This window comes from Salmo salar, chromosome 02 (assembly GCF_965601325.2).
Source record: "Salmo salar chromosome 02, fSalSal1, whole genome shotgun sequence".
Taxonomy (NCBI): Eukaryota; Metazoa; Chordata; class Actinopteri; order Salmoniformes; family Salmonidae; genus Salmo; species Salmo salar.
Genome location: NC_138292.1, coordinates 35,452,711 through 35,467,500, shown reverse-complemented (window position 1 = coordinate 35,467,500; position 14,790 = coordinate 35,452,711). Strand labels below are relative to the sequence as shown.

Here is a 14,790-nt window from a genome sequence, read left to right as displayed (position 1 = left end):
ATCCTATGCAGCATCCTCCTCAAGCTGGGTGTGTAAATTAAACTATTTATCATAATCAGGGAAATGTTGCCCACCTCACTAGAATGCCTTAGTCACAGCTGTTACAGCCAATTTAGTATCACTTCTTAATCATGTGGTAATGACACTAAATAAAGGTCACTTTAACCTCTATGGGACCCCTTCCCGTTCTCATCCCGGTAACGGGATTGCTTGCCAAGATAGCAAATATCTAATAATTTTAATTTCTCAAACAATCAACTATTTTACACCATTTGAAAGATAAACATGTCCTTAATCCAACCACATTGTCCGATTTCAAAGAGGCTTTACGGCGAAAGCATAAAGTTAGATTATGTTAGGACAGTACATAAACAAAACATTACACACAGCCATTTTCAATGCAAGGACAGGCGTCACCAAAAGCAGAAAACCAGCTAAGATTATGCACTAACCTTTGACAATCTTCATCAGATGACACTCCTAGGACATTATGTTAGACAATACAATGCATTTTTTGTTCTATCAAGTTCATATTTATATCCAAAAACAGCATTTTCATTGGCGCGGGACGTTCAGAAAATGTATTTCCCCCAAAACCTCCGGTGAATCAGCACTACAATTTTCAAAAATACTCGTCATAAACGTTGATAAAATATTAAACTGTTATTCAAAGAATTATAGATTAACATCTCCTGAATGCAACCGCATTGACAGATTTCAAAATAACTTTACTGAGAAAGCACACTTTGCAATAATCTGAGTACTGTGCTCAGAAAAATACACTACGCAATACAGATAGCCACCATTTTGGAGTCATCTAAATGCATAAATAGCATTAGAAATATTCACTTACCTTTAATAATCTTCATCAGAAGGCACTTCCAGGAATCCCAGGTCCACAACAAATGTTGTTTTGTTCGATAAAGTTCATAATTTATGTCCAAATAACTCCGTTGTTTGCGCGTTCAGTAAGCTACTCAAAATGTAGGGCACGCGAGGAAAATGTCACGACGAAAAGTAAAAAACAAAATCTATTTACGTTCGTTCAAACATGTCAAACGTTGTATAGCATCAATCTTTGGGGCCTTTATAACGTGAAACTTCAGTAATATTCCAACCGGACCCATGCATTGTCTTGAAAAACGTTTTGGAACAGAGCTACCTCTCGCGTGAACGCACGCCAATGAACTGACATCCTTCCCTGGGTCACCAACTTCCCAGCCTTCTCATTCGGTGTCTGTTCATCATCGACGCCTCAAACAACTTTCTAAAGACTGTTGACATCTAGTGGAAGCCTTAGGAAGTGCAAAATTAATCCTTAGTCACTGTGTGTTCGATTGGCAATGACTTGAAAAACCTACAGGCACCAGATTTTTCATTTCCTGGTTGTATTTTTCTCAGGTTTTTGCCTGCCATATGAGTTCTGTTATACTCACAGACACAATTCAAACAGTTTTAGAAACTACAGAGTGTTTTCTATCCAAATCTACTAATAATATGCATATTCTCGTTTCTGGGCCAGAGTAGTAACCTGTTTAATTTGGGTACGTTTTTCTTCCGGCCGTGAAAATACTGCCCCCTAGCCCAGCCAGGTTAACTAGATCACAGTTTCCTTTAATTCTTCTGCCCGAATTACTCGCTCTTCATGACAACTATGATTAACATCAGGTTTTACTATGAAAACACACACTGTAGGGCTCTGTACTGTACACCTCCCCACGGGTCATATACAGTACATGCACAATACTACATCTTTCCATACGCAGCAATATGAACACCTCAAAACATGCACTATACTAAAGTTGTTCACATGTTCTTGCCTGTTTGTCAACATTAGGGACTGGTTTCCCGTTCACAGATTAACCCTAGTCCTGGACAAAAAAAAGCTGATGGTGATTCTCCATTGAGCATGCTTTTTAATCCAGCACTAGGCTTAATCTGTGTCTGGGAAACTTCCTATATGTTTACTGTCACCCTTGAGTTCAGAATGCTTAGTGTCACCATTACATTTTTATTATCATGTTAACACCATGGAGACCAGAGTGTTAGTCAACATCAGTGTTGAGTGTCCCAGTGACGTTTGGGCCCACAGTGTACAGATCCACACACGCAGTTGTCCTGACTCCTAACCCCAACCCCTTACCCCTTTCTGTCTCCTCAACCCCTGACCCCTGGGGAATAGTTCTCTATTAACCTGCCTGTTTTTCGGTTGGACTGACTAACCCTTACCTACCTCCTTTGTTGAATCCTCTTCCCCTTTCCCCCCTGTGACCTCTCTACCCAGTTTCAAAGCCTATGACTGAAACTGTGCTTTGTGTGTTTTTGTTGCCTACAAGCAGTTGTTTCTCTGTGGCTTTAGGCGTGCTTTCAGGCCACTGTTTGGTAAAGCTATGGTTCTTCCAGCGCTGCTTTTCTTTCCAGACAGTTAATATGTTTGTTTAGGGATTGGCTCTGGAATACAGTAGCTTTTCCAGGTGCTGAATGGTGAATGCCCTCATTATTCTCTCTATTTTATTCCTGATGCAACTGCATGTAAAATGTCCCACTGCATGTAGTGCCATGCTTGATTTGATGGTGGATGATGAGTCTATCAGACACTACTTGAACTATGTCTGTTCCAAAGCTGTTTGAAAAATGTAAAATGTGTCTTTGAACTGTATTATCGCTCATGTTTTGACTGATAATATCTTGGTTTTCAAAGTCAGCATTGAGTGATGTACTGTACTGAGATATTATGGCAAATTGGTCTCTACTTGCCAGGTTCTAAGGGATTGTATGTTATTTGTAACGAGGGATACTTGGAGAAAATCGGATCTCTCTGAAATTAAAATGGATGGCCTTCCCTTCAGTAAAATATATTTTATCTGACCCTCCCTGAACGTTTGAGGGAAAAAAACTCCCCAATACCCAAAATAATGATTAAAATATAAAGTGGATAGCAAAAAACATGCCTACCGTTTACCCTCACTCCTAGGACAGACGAGAGACTTTTTGTAAGAATTACAATGCAAAGTGGCCAGAAGGTTGTGGATTCAAACCACCACGGACAAGGGGGGGGGTGAAAAGATATCCATTATAATAAAAGCACTGCATGAATCTATCCTCTTATTCACTTAGTCTACGAAAAAAATGCCTTTTATAAATGCATTTCTATGCAATTCTACGTCATTTCTATGAAAATGACTGGAGACAAGCAGAATCTTTTTTAATACCACAACAGAGCATGACAACGAATGTGCGCATGCTGCAGCACCGAAGCCATTTAGATTTAAATTCTGGCTATTGTTAAAAAAGAGGATAGTCGGCTTACCGAGTAGCGCAGAGGTCTAAGGCACTGCATCGCAGTGCTTGAAGCATCACTACAGACTTGGTTTCGATCCCATGCTGTGTCACAGCCATCCGTGACCGGGAGACCCATGAGGCGGCGCACAATTGGCCCAGTGTCGTCCAGGTTAGGGGAGGGTTTGGCCAGCCAGGATTTCCTTGTCCCATCGCACTCTAGTGACTCCTTGTGGCGGACCGGGCGCCTGCAAGCGGACTCTGGTCGCCAGTTGGACGGTGTTTCTTCCGACACATTGGTGCGGCTTCCGGGTTAAGCGAGCAGTGTGTCAAGAAGCATTGTGGCTTGTTTTGGAGGACGCATTGCTCTAGACCTTCACCTCTTCCGAGTACGTAGGGGAGTTGCAGTGATGGGACAAGACTGTAACTACAAATTGGATATCACGAAATTGGGGAGGAACAAATGGTAAAAGTACCACAAAAAAAGAGGATAGTCTAAGTTTGGAACAGTGCTAGAGTGATCAACTGTTAAAATGTATCACAACAGAATCAGTTACAACTGAAGTATCTGATCATCAATGAGTAAGAGAAAAGCCATTCATTGTTTAACACCGCAGCCACATAACAGGTAGGCATATATGAACAGTCTTTATGGGAAACTATCATTTCCTAATTTATTATAGTTTATTCCATGATATTGTTGTTACACTAAACCCTCCCCCTGACTGAAATAGAAAAAGCATGACCCTCCCCCATTTTCCTCCAAGTAACTATTGTGTACATCTCGATCTCTCCATTAGCGCCTTTTTCATTTTTGGACAAGTATTAAACACAAAGTCTCCTCAGTGAAACCTCTTGATGCTCCACATGCATCAGCACACTTCTAATAAAATGCCATGTTCATTAGCACTATTTTTCAATTGGACTGAACCAGTTACATTACAGCGTATCATATTACCTCGTGTGTGCATAAATCAAGCTGCGTCCAATTGGTTGGGCACTGATGTGTAATATTATGCATATTCTTAATAATGAGAGTACATGATTGAATTCATTCACATGAACACCCAGACCCCCTTTTGCACACGCTCACACACCACAAACACAGAGCGTTAACTGTGTTCATCATTACCCAAGCATCAGCTATTTGAACTGTCAAAGTACTCCAAATTTTAGTTAGCAGACTCCTGTTCGTGTCTAATTTTGAAAACACTCACAGTGCTTGTAGTGTATCAGCCGATGATTTGTTGTTGTGTTTTCCACGGCAGAAAATACATCTCTGGCATTAGTTGGGGGTAGTAGTTGCCTGCGAAGCCTGGGGCCATGTTTACTCATTGCAGCACTATGGAATGAAGTACCCTTTAATGGAACTATTACATTCTCCCCTCAGCTGTAGAGAAACAGAAACTAATTAGGCTATTTTGGAACGTCTTTACTTGATGCAAATATAGAACTGAGGAGTTGTTTCCAGTGCCTAGCTACAGTACCTTCAGAAAGTATTCACACCCCTTTTTCAACATTTTGTTGTGTTACAGCCTGAATTTTTTGAATGGATTCAATTTAGATTTTTGGTCACTGGTCTACACACAATACCCCATAATGTCATAGTGGAATTATGTTTTTCGAAATGTTTACAAATTCATAAAAAATGTAAAGCTTTTAATCTTAAAGGACTGGGAAGTTTTTCAAGATAAAAATGAAACAGAATGGAGCTAAGCAAGGCAAAATCCTAGAGGAAAACCTGGTTCAGTCTGCTTTCCATCAGACACTGGGAGATTAATTAACCTTTCAGCAGGACAATAACCTAAAACACAAGGCCAAATCTACACCTGGAGTTGCTTACCAAGAAGACCGTAAATGTTCCTGAGTGGCCACGTTACTGTTTTAACTTAAATCTACTTGAAAATCTATGGCAAGACCTGAAAGTTGTTGAAGAATTCTTGAAGAGCTTGACGAATTCTTTAAAGAATTATGGGCAAATGTTGCACAATCCAGGTGTGGAAAGCTCTTAGAGACTTACCCAGAAAGACTCACAGCTGTAATCGCTGCCAAAGTTGTTTCTACAAAGTATTGACAGGGGTGTGAATACTTAATTAAATTAGCTATTTCTGTTTTGAATTTTCAATACATTTTGCACATTTCTAAAAACATGTTTCCATTTTGTAATTATTGTGTGTAGATGGATAAGAAAAATAATACATTTGATACATTTTGAATTCAGGCTTTAACGCAACAAAATGTGGAATAAGTACAGGGGTATCAATACTTTCTGAAGGCACTGTAAGTGTGATCTTGAGCAGTGTATTGACACAATGGAAAAGTTATCTTTAAAGGGATAGTTGACTTTGAAAACAACATTTGCGTACTGTACTTTGTAATTGTCCCAAAGTCGTGCTGTGTCTGTATTCCAACATTCCTCACCATAGTTAGGTATCAGCAATCAGGATTACCAAAAGCACCGTAGTATCCCAGCTCAATAATCGGTTGATGTCCAGTTTACCCTAAATCCCTGATTCTCAAGACCATCCATTTGGCCGTCAACACTGCAGATGGCTAGCTGATTCTATGGTGCACATGCAGTAGAATAAAGCACAGCTTGACGCTGATACACTTCTAAGGTATGTAGAGTAGTAGTTCAGTTGGGCATTTTATGGAGATAAATGAATCTGTATGATTTATATAACTATCGGTTTTAAGCATCTCAGAGAAGGGTTAGATCTGAGTCAAAGGTGAAAACCCCTGCTTGCATTGTTTGTGTTTCACTTCTTTTGTTTTTGTTTGTTTTTGAGCTATTTTATCACCTGCCGAAATAGCACTTCGCACTCCAGAATCGCTCCTCACTCCAACCCATCCCCAATTAGTGAAACGCAGAACAGACTCCAGGTTGCGTATCGCTTTAGCTCAGTTACATAATGCACAGCCTTGTCTATTTTTACCATTATGGTAAAGAGCGTCAAGCGGGGTCCTTCTACGTACCAAAACACAGCTGCTTCTGAGAGCGAAGCTTCAAAACCCACCAGGCTGACAATCTGTCACTCACTTTGACACATCTCTCTCTCTCTCCATCATCATCTCCCAGCCTCCCCCTTACAATCTGCTCCCTGCACATTCTTTCTCACACTCTATTTCTGTCACTTTTTGTCCCCAGCTTTCTGCCACATTCTATTTCATTTTATTTTCTCTAGTTCTCTTGCTCGTCTCTTTTCTGTCCTGTTCCTCTTTCTCTCTTTTCTGTTGCCTGGCAGTTTCTTACTGAAGTTATATTTTCTCTCCCTACTGTATCTCTCTCTCTTTGTCGCTCTCTTCCTCTCGAGCATGAATACTTCCACCTGTCCCCCCTCTCTCTCCCTTTCTGTCACCATTTCTCCCCTCCTTCCCTCCTGTCAAATCTCAACCATATGTGTGTTTACCTTTCAGAAGACTTGAGAGTTCTTAATGTGTGTGTGGTCTTGTTCGTCACGCATTACATGCCTCTGTTCAGCAGAGACCATGCTGAACCCACACTTTGGCTAAAGAGGTAGTATGACAACCGAGAAAAACAAACATGGAAAAACACTGTTATTAGCATTATATAAACCATTGAGAGGAGGTTATTTTTGCTTTGAGTACCTTCAATTATCCTGCGGCACCACATATCTTTATATAACACACCTATATTTTACTAACATTTTTAATGCAACTCTACCACTACACAGGTGCAGACAACTCCAATTAATGGTCACATGTTACATTAAAGCAGCGCTCTCAAACCTTTTTGTTTCGCCTCTTTATCAGAGGTCTCATACAATATTGGATCGTAAAATAATTAATTTGACCCCTGCTTTATCATCAACTGGCAGTATACTGTTTGCCTGCATGCTATACCTCCTGTGCGCCATCTAGCAGCACACCAGTCCCCCCATGCCATGATTCAGTGGGTATTAATTTCACTGTGACCATGCCACCATATGTCACGCATACGGCCCGATTGAGTCATCCACTCCAGCCCCAAACGTGTTGTGACAGGTTGTGCGTGAGGTTGGAGATCTGTGTATCCCCACTGTGTCGCTTGACTCATAGCTCCTCGGCCATGTGGAACCCTTCAATAGTCATAGGGTCCTGGTCAGGGCTCCCAGATGAGTCACAGGACTGGGAGCTGGGAGCCACAGGAAGGCTGGGGGAAGCCACACAGAAACATGGGCATCCTGGCCTGTATTATTCATAAAACTCCCATGCTGCCACACTGCCTCGGCTCACTCTGACACACTGGCCTAGGACAGATAGGATAAACGAAGCATTGCCATGCCAACGCCATAGAAATACAATGGATATAGCACATGAATGGATAGATCTCGCGATTTCAAAGCAGCACGTCAAACTTACTCTGTGAATTTAACATTATCGCCAGGAGAATGTGATAGTACAGTATATTGCATCTCTCTATAGGGCAATGGCACTCACTATTCTACTCACTGATGTAGAGAAAATGGCCAAATTGATAGTGATGGAGAGCGTTGCAGTCCTGAGTTCGCTGGGAGAGAGACAGGGAGCAGACACTTCTCCTGTAACTTTGTGACCTACATATAACTTTCCATCAACACCAGGCAAAGAGACACTCATGTCGGCAGCTCCTTCAAGACCAAAGAACGAAGCCTTGTTTGATGCTAATTCTGCCCCATCTTCTCTCTGTTTGTATTAAGAGGCTGTCGAAGAAAAACGGTAATGGTGACAAGTACCCTTTAGAGTTACTAGCAAAGTGCCAGGAGCTTCAAGGCTGATGCCAGTGCTCCTCTATTGACACATTGAGATTTTTCCCGTTGTGCTTTTGTTACTTGTATAGATTCATGATGAGTTTCTGCTTGAAGCTGCAGTGGAGCTTTGCTACTAATTTCTTCAGCCTACAGTGTGTGTGTGTGCACTGCATACCTGTTCTCCACATTCAAAATATAGCTGAAGACATACTGTGTGTGCACTGCATACTTGTTCTCCACATATATACCTAATGATATACACACACACTTGACCTAAGAGCATTTAAAAAAAAAATGGATCCAAGGTCATTCTGTGCAGTGTTCTCCATGTACTGTAGATTCATGCGAGTTATTATTCACATCTCCCTTTCCCTTATAAATTAATGAATATCTATCTTTCAAATGGTATTGGTATGCTGCCTGCATTTACCCTCACAGACTCCAGTTTTCGGCCCAACATTGTTTTTCTGATTCAGACAGAATAATGTATTGGCAACCTATTTGAACAAAACCCATTTAAAGAAATTATGAAGTGTAAGACACTGCTGTCATTGAAATTGTTGTACGAGATGTTTGATTCCGCTAAACGCCTAATTGTAAATTCCCTCAGTGAAATTCCCTTCTAATCAAGTGCCCTCACTCTGTTAAAGCTGAAGCATGTGGCAGCTCCTTGTAATTTCATCGAAAGAGAGAAACCCTCGACAAGTCTCTCTTAGGCCCAATCATTTAAATCCCCCCCTCCCCCCACCCTCCTCCTCATCATCTTCAACATCCCATCACCACCGTTACGTCTAAAGCTGGCACTATCATTGCCCATTACTGCCTAACCTGAGCTCTCATTACGGGATGAAATTAGCTTATTTGGGACACCTGCATTTCTCCTCCCAGTGCGGGCCAATTCCCCTCCCCAGACTTATCAATTTCACAGAGACTATCATTAAGGTTGGAGAAGGGCCTGACACCACAGATGGCAGCAGCCTTTGTAAATGAGCTCTGATTGCGAGAGAGGTGGCTAGTATCACTCCTCCTGTCGAATCTCAGATGCCATTAGGCAAATACAGTGGCAGGGTCACACCATCCAAGGGCGTTTTCATAGTGTTGAGATAACCTTGAGATTTTCAGGTGCTTAGTTGCAGCAGTTCAGATGTTTTCCCAAACAACCATTTGAATCAGTCAGATTCTCGTTCAATTAAAGAGTGATGTATTCTATGAGCTGGTTGGTCGAGTTGGTTATTTTTGGCAAGTTCATCGCAGGTGCACACATCCTGATCCATGCATTTGAAAGCACAGCCAGTGTGAATGACATCAGACTCCTGCCAGTGCACCCATCAATATTTAAAGCCCAATTTCATTTTGGAGTTGATTTCTCACTGACTGGGGAGCTCTTGCCCTCTGCCACTCTTTGCAGTTGGAGACGAAAGATGAGGTCTTGGCAAGAAATACTTTATTGATTCATTAACAGAGAGGGAGGAAAGCCAAGGGGCTGGTTCCAACACCTCTGCAATGCTGCTTCCCACGTAGTAGAGCTTCTGTAAACACAACCGGTATTTTCCAGCTGCTGCCTGCTTGACCTCATAGAAATTATAGTCTCTTCTAGGTCTCTGGTTTCACTACACTAAAGACCATTTTGTTCTCACTCTCTTTTTCTGTGAAGGTGTCCGACGTCCTCCCGAGATGGAGAAGACCAACCACAGTGTCCACTACACCCTGCTGATCGCCTGTGTGCTGGTGGCCTTTGTCCTTGGAGCCTTCCTCTCAGGCTTTCTGGTCTCCTGCTACTGCAACCACACCGGCAACAAGACCAAGAGGCTGGCCAAGGACCCGGAGGCCCCCATCCCTCACGCCCTGTCCCTACGCAGCCTGGCCAAGCTCAATGGCCTGCTGGACAGCCAGAACAAGGAGGATAAGATGGAGGTGTCCTCGCCCAAGCTCTACAACTCCTTCTTCCAGAACGGGAAGGAGCATCGTCAAGGAGCACCCAGACGGAACGGTGGTCACCACCCAGGGATGACCATGGGAGACCTGGTCCACCCCCATCACCTACACCACTCTTCGGAGCTCTCTGGTCTGCCCACCCCAGACTCCACCCCCGAACTGCCCATCAAGAACATGAAGGCTTTCAAAAACCAGTGGGAGAAGAACCAGAACTGCAACAATGCCAAGGAGCCCAAGTCCCACAACATGGGACAAGGCTCCAGGCCCAGCTCAGGCCTGCTCCACCAGCAGATCTACCCTTACTCTCACAGCTTCTCCAATGGGCAAGCTCTGGCCAATGGGCATGCCTTGGTCGGTGGACCCCAGCACCTAGAGGAACGCAAGATCCACAATACCGAGCGCATGTTGGTCCAGCAGCCTTACCCCTGCTACCCGCAGAAGGTGATGGAGGTCACATCGCTGGACGAGCTGCTCAAACACATCCACGAGGCCAACTCCAGCAAGAACACCCAGGTCATGACTTCATCCGGCCTGTCAGCCAGCGGCGGGTGCCACGGGGGTCAACTAGCTTTTGCCAACCGCGTCCAGCCGCACATCCCAGAGACGGAGTCGGCGCCTTACTACAGCTCGTCCACCCTGCCCCGAGACAGCCTGACCCGCCGCATGGACGTACCTCCGGACATGCCCCCTCACCACCAGTCCACTCTGGAACGGAGGCACTCTTCCCAGAGACACTCACTGATTACCGCTGCCACTAAGATTGCCAACGGAGGGGGTGGTGGAGGGATGGTCCACCGACAGCAAAGCTTCAGCCAGCGTAACGGCCACCAGCACCAACCGCCCCCTATGCTGGCTCGAATGAACTCCACCGGCAGCGCCTGCGAGATCCACTACCCGCTCATCCCCAATGGTTACCTGACGCGCCAGCAGAGCTACAATGGAGAGCAACAGGAGGATACCGGAGGATACCTCCACCGGGGGGCCATAGTCCGCCGGACCACCTCCCTCAAACCCGACGTCCCTCCCAAACCCCTCTTCATCCCTGCCTCCTCTCCCGTCAACCAACAGGGAAACTTCAACTACTGAGGAGAAAGAGGAGAGGAGGAGAACAGGACAATAGTGACTGTGCCTCGTCCTCTCCTCTCAATGGGTGAAAAGTGTAAGACGTGCCCTGGATTTTGTGGCAGCCATTCTTGCTGTCGACAAACCTCAAACAAACTTGTTATTTCCCCCTTTTTGTCCAATGAATATCTTTGTACCATATTGGTATTGCTCAGCTATTTGCTTATAGAAGGTGAGGGACTGGGGTTGGTGAAACGTGACCCCCTTATATTATGCTGCCAATGTCCTCAGTGGATTTACCATGCAACTTAGTTATGGAAGGGTTTGCCATCAAACATCGGACATCTTAAGATTGAATCTAGAGCTTCTTGCGATGCTTATGAAACTTGCTTTTGCTTACCTTTTCTTATGTAGTGTTGACAAACAGTCCTGATCCCCCTAACGTGTTTCTATATATGCATGTGTGTGTATATATATGTGTGTTTATATCTACACCGTATATGTATACATATACATATGCAGTATATGTATTCCGTGAAACGACATCAACAAAACTCCTTTAAAGGTAGCTCTGTCTTTTTGCCTTACTTTGAAACTGAACCCATTATGTTGAAATACATTACTAGTTGGTGTTTCGCATCTCAAATAGAAGTTCTCGAAATGAGGCAAGGCCTCGCCTGCCCCGGTTTCAGCATGGTTAGTATGTGGACTAGGGGAATAAGTAATCATTTACCATATTAACAAGTTCATGGTGAATGTACTACTCACATTCAAAAAGAGAGCCAAGATGGTGGATACTGACAAGCAAAGGAAACTACTCAAAGCAACTATGCTAGGCGTTTCTCTTTTGCCAAGTCCTGAGAAACAGATGAAAGGCATTAATACAGCTGGTCTATGAAGTAGGGTCTACTATAATTCCTAAAGAATGTTTTTATCACATTGGTGCTTAGTTGATCCTCATGAATTCTAATATAATTATCATGTATCACACCCAAAGAGGACCAGACACTCAACCCCCAAAGAATCAAGATCAGACCATCCGCCCCCAAAAAAACACTCAACATGGTACAGACTGCAGTTATTATAATTATTAACTTTGGCTATTGGTTGTAAATAAAGGAATAATACTAGCCAAATGTTAATTGTATGTGTAAATGTGTGCCTTATTTAATATAGTATGTGGTATGGGGTAGGGGTAAATGCAAGGCGCCAAGATGCTATATAATAGGTGTTAGATTTTTTTGTTATGGTCGTCGGAATGTGTCATATCTATTGTAGATTTGTATTTCTAACTAGGGTTTTTGATATCCCTGAACTGTGAGCCTGCCAACACTGGCATAGCGACTACAACAGCTTGAGGCTGCATCTTTTTTGTTTGCCTCCTTTTCATGTGTTTTCACTGGGTTGGCTTTTTCCTTGATTGCTAACTTTACCTTTTGATTGTTTGTAGCATAGCAGGCTACTCAATAGATTAAAAGGGGGACATCAGTCCCTCAGATGTTAAGATTATTCAGGCTCTCTGATACTCCCTACATATCACTTGGTCTCAACCTCAACACCACAGGTAGCGGAAAAGATCGGAAGGTTGGGATTTAGTGTTTTCTTGTCTGATCAGAAGATGTTATAATTGTTTTAGGTAGAAATTGAATGGACTCCCTGATCCGATGAGCATAGACCGGAAGGGATCGGAAGCGTCTGCCGGGCGTTCTCCTCAGGGAGAGAGAGGGAAAGCAGTCAGATCGGCCTCAGAAATACCACTCCCTCTGCTGTTGCACTTTCTGGGCTACTTCATGGGTTGCTGGATTCATGGTCAATTATTTCAGAGAGAAAAAAAACACTATTACTGTATCTGAAAATAGTATTTATGCCCTAGATTCCTGAAGCTGGTCTGACCCCAAGTTTACCATTCGCACTTGAATTCACCTTGGGCTGACCGATAGATACATGAGCCTAAACTACAACATTAGTTATAGATGGCTACATTCTTGCGTTTTAGACAAACTAGTTGTGTGGATGCAACACACGCATAAGTAGAATCCTCACAGACCATATGGATCACTCCCATTACACATGAAACCAGTATTTCATTTTGAATGTGACCATATCTCATGACAGGAAAAGGGCAGCTACAGTACTTATTGGTGAGTTGAAGTGAAGTTTATTTGAGTTTGCATTGAGATTGTATGGGAAAGGGAATGGTCTATTTGACTTTTAATAGCTATCAGTATTGCACAGAGTGTAAATACATTCTCTTGGGGGGGGGGGGGGGGGGACTCGTTGATTCAGAATGTTTTCATTCTCTTGGCAGAAGCTCTTGGGCTTTTATGAATTTGGTCTCACAGAATACCATTGTATGTCTCTTATAATAGAAATAAATGAAAATACATTGCAAGTGTGTCACTGACTGATGTGTGTCATGTTATTCTCACATAGAAGTTACCTGTGCTTTATTACAAAAGTATTTAACAACTTTATTAACCATTGTCAAGAGTAGGGTTGAATAGTGGGAACAGGGTTACCGAGACTTCCCGCCCAAACCCACTCCCTTTTCCCCCAGAATAAATAACTGCGAAAAACCCGTAAATGGTAATAAATTATTTCTATCAACAGCAGGACATGAAATTGAACTGTTAAATTATATCTGGCTAAATCTGGCTTCTCACCGGCCTTCTCTCTGCATGATCAATCATCAACGCTCAGGGTTGGGACAGAGCGCATCTCAGTAGGCTATGAAGCACAGTCCAATGCATGATCTTAACATGGTAACTTATTTTTGACAGGTAGGCCTACATTAGCTGCAGCATAGCCTTTGCCACAGTAGGATAATATAAGGACTGAATGGACGTCTAATTTACACATCTCCATCTTTCGGGGTTCACTTTACTTTTTAATTGTAACAATATTTATATTTTTATTCGCAGCTGCAGAGTTTTTTAACAGCTTATCACTCGAATATAATTGCTTTTAATCAGTGGATAATTGAGCATTCAGTGTTTCCCCCTCTCCATCAATTTCATTCAAATGGCATCCCAAATAGATCATCCTATTCAAGATTTATATATACTGAACAAAAATATAAACGCAACATGCAAAAATGTCAAAGATTTTTCTGAGTTACAGTTCATATAATTAAATCAGTCTATTGAAATAAATTAATTACGCCCTAATCTATGGATTTCACATGACTGGGAATTACAGATATGCATCTGTTGGTCGAAGATACCATCAACAAAAAAAGTATGGGCGTGGGTCAAAAAATCTCCTTCATATAGAGTTGATCAGGCTGTTGATTGTGGCCGGTGGAATGTTGTCCCACTCCTCTTTAATGGCTGTGTGTTGTTGCTGGATATTGGTTGGAACTGGAACATGCTGTCATACACGTCGATCCAAAGCATCCCAAACATGCTCAATGGGTGACATGTCTGGTGAATATGCAGGCCATGGTGAGTATGCAGGCCATGGAAGAACGGGGACATTTTCAGCTTCCAGGAATTGTATACAGATCCTTGAGACATGGGGCCGTGCATTATAATGCTGAAACATGATGTGATTGCGGCGGATGAATGGCATGACAATGGGCCTCAGGATCTCGTCACGGTATCTCTGTGCATTCAAATTGCCATCGATAAAATGCAAATGTGTTTGTTGTCCGTAGCTTATGCCTGCCCATACCATAACCCCACCGCCACCATGGGGCACTCTGTTCACGACGTTGACATCAGCAAACCACTCGGCAACACGACGCCTGGTTGTGATGCTGGTTGGACATACTGCCAAATTCTCT

The 14,790-nt window shown here is 43.0% G+C and overlaps 1 protein-coding gene across 6 annotated transcripts in view; it reads left to right on the top strand.

Moving 5' to 3' along the window:
- LOC106580978 (semaphorin-6D) overlaps window positions 1-12,148 on the top strand; it is a 156,117-nt gene extending 143,969 nt beyond the window's left edge. For all 6 annotated transcript variants that reach the window (XM_014162634.3, XM_014162652.3, XM_014162643.3 and 3 more), the window contains one exon: window positions 9,664-12,148. In XM_014162634.3, the coding sequence (XP_014018109.3) occupies window positions 9,664-11,030 (1,367 nt within the window). In that variant the 3' untranslated portion in view covers window positions 11,031-12,148. The remainder of the gene's footprint in view (window positions 1-9,663) is intronic.
- Window positions 12,149-14,790: the final 2,642 nt, after the last annotated feature.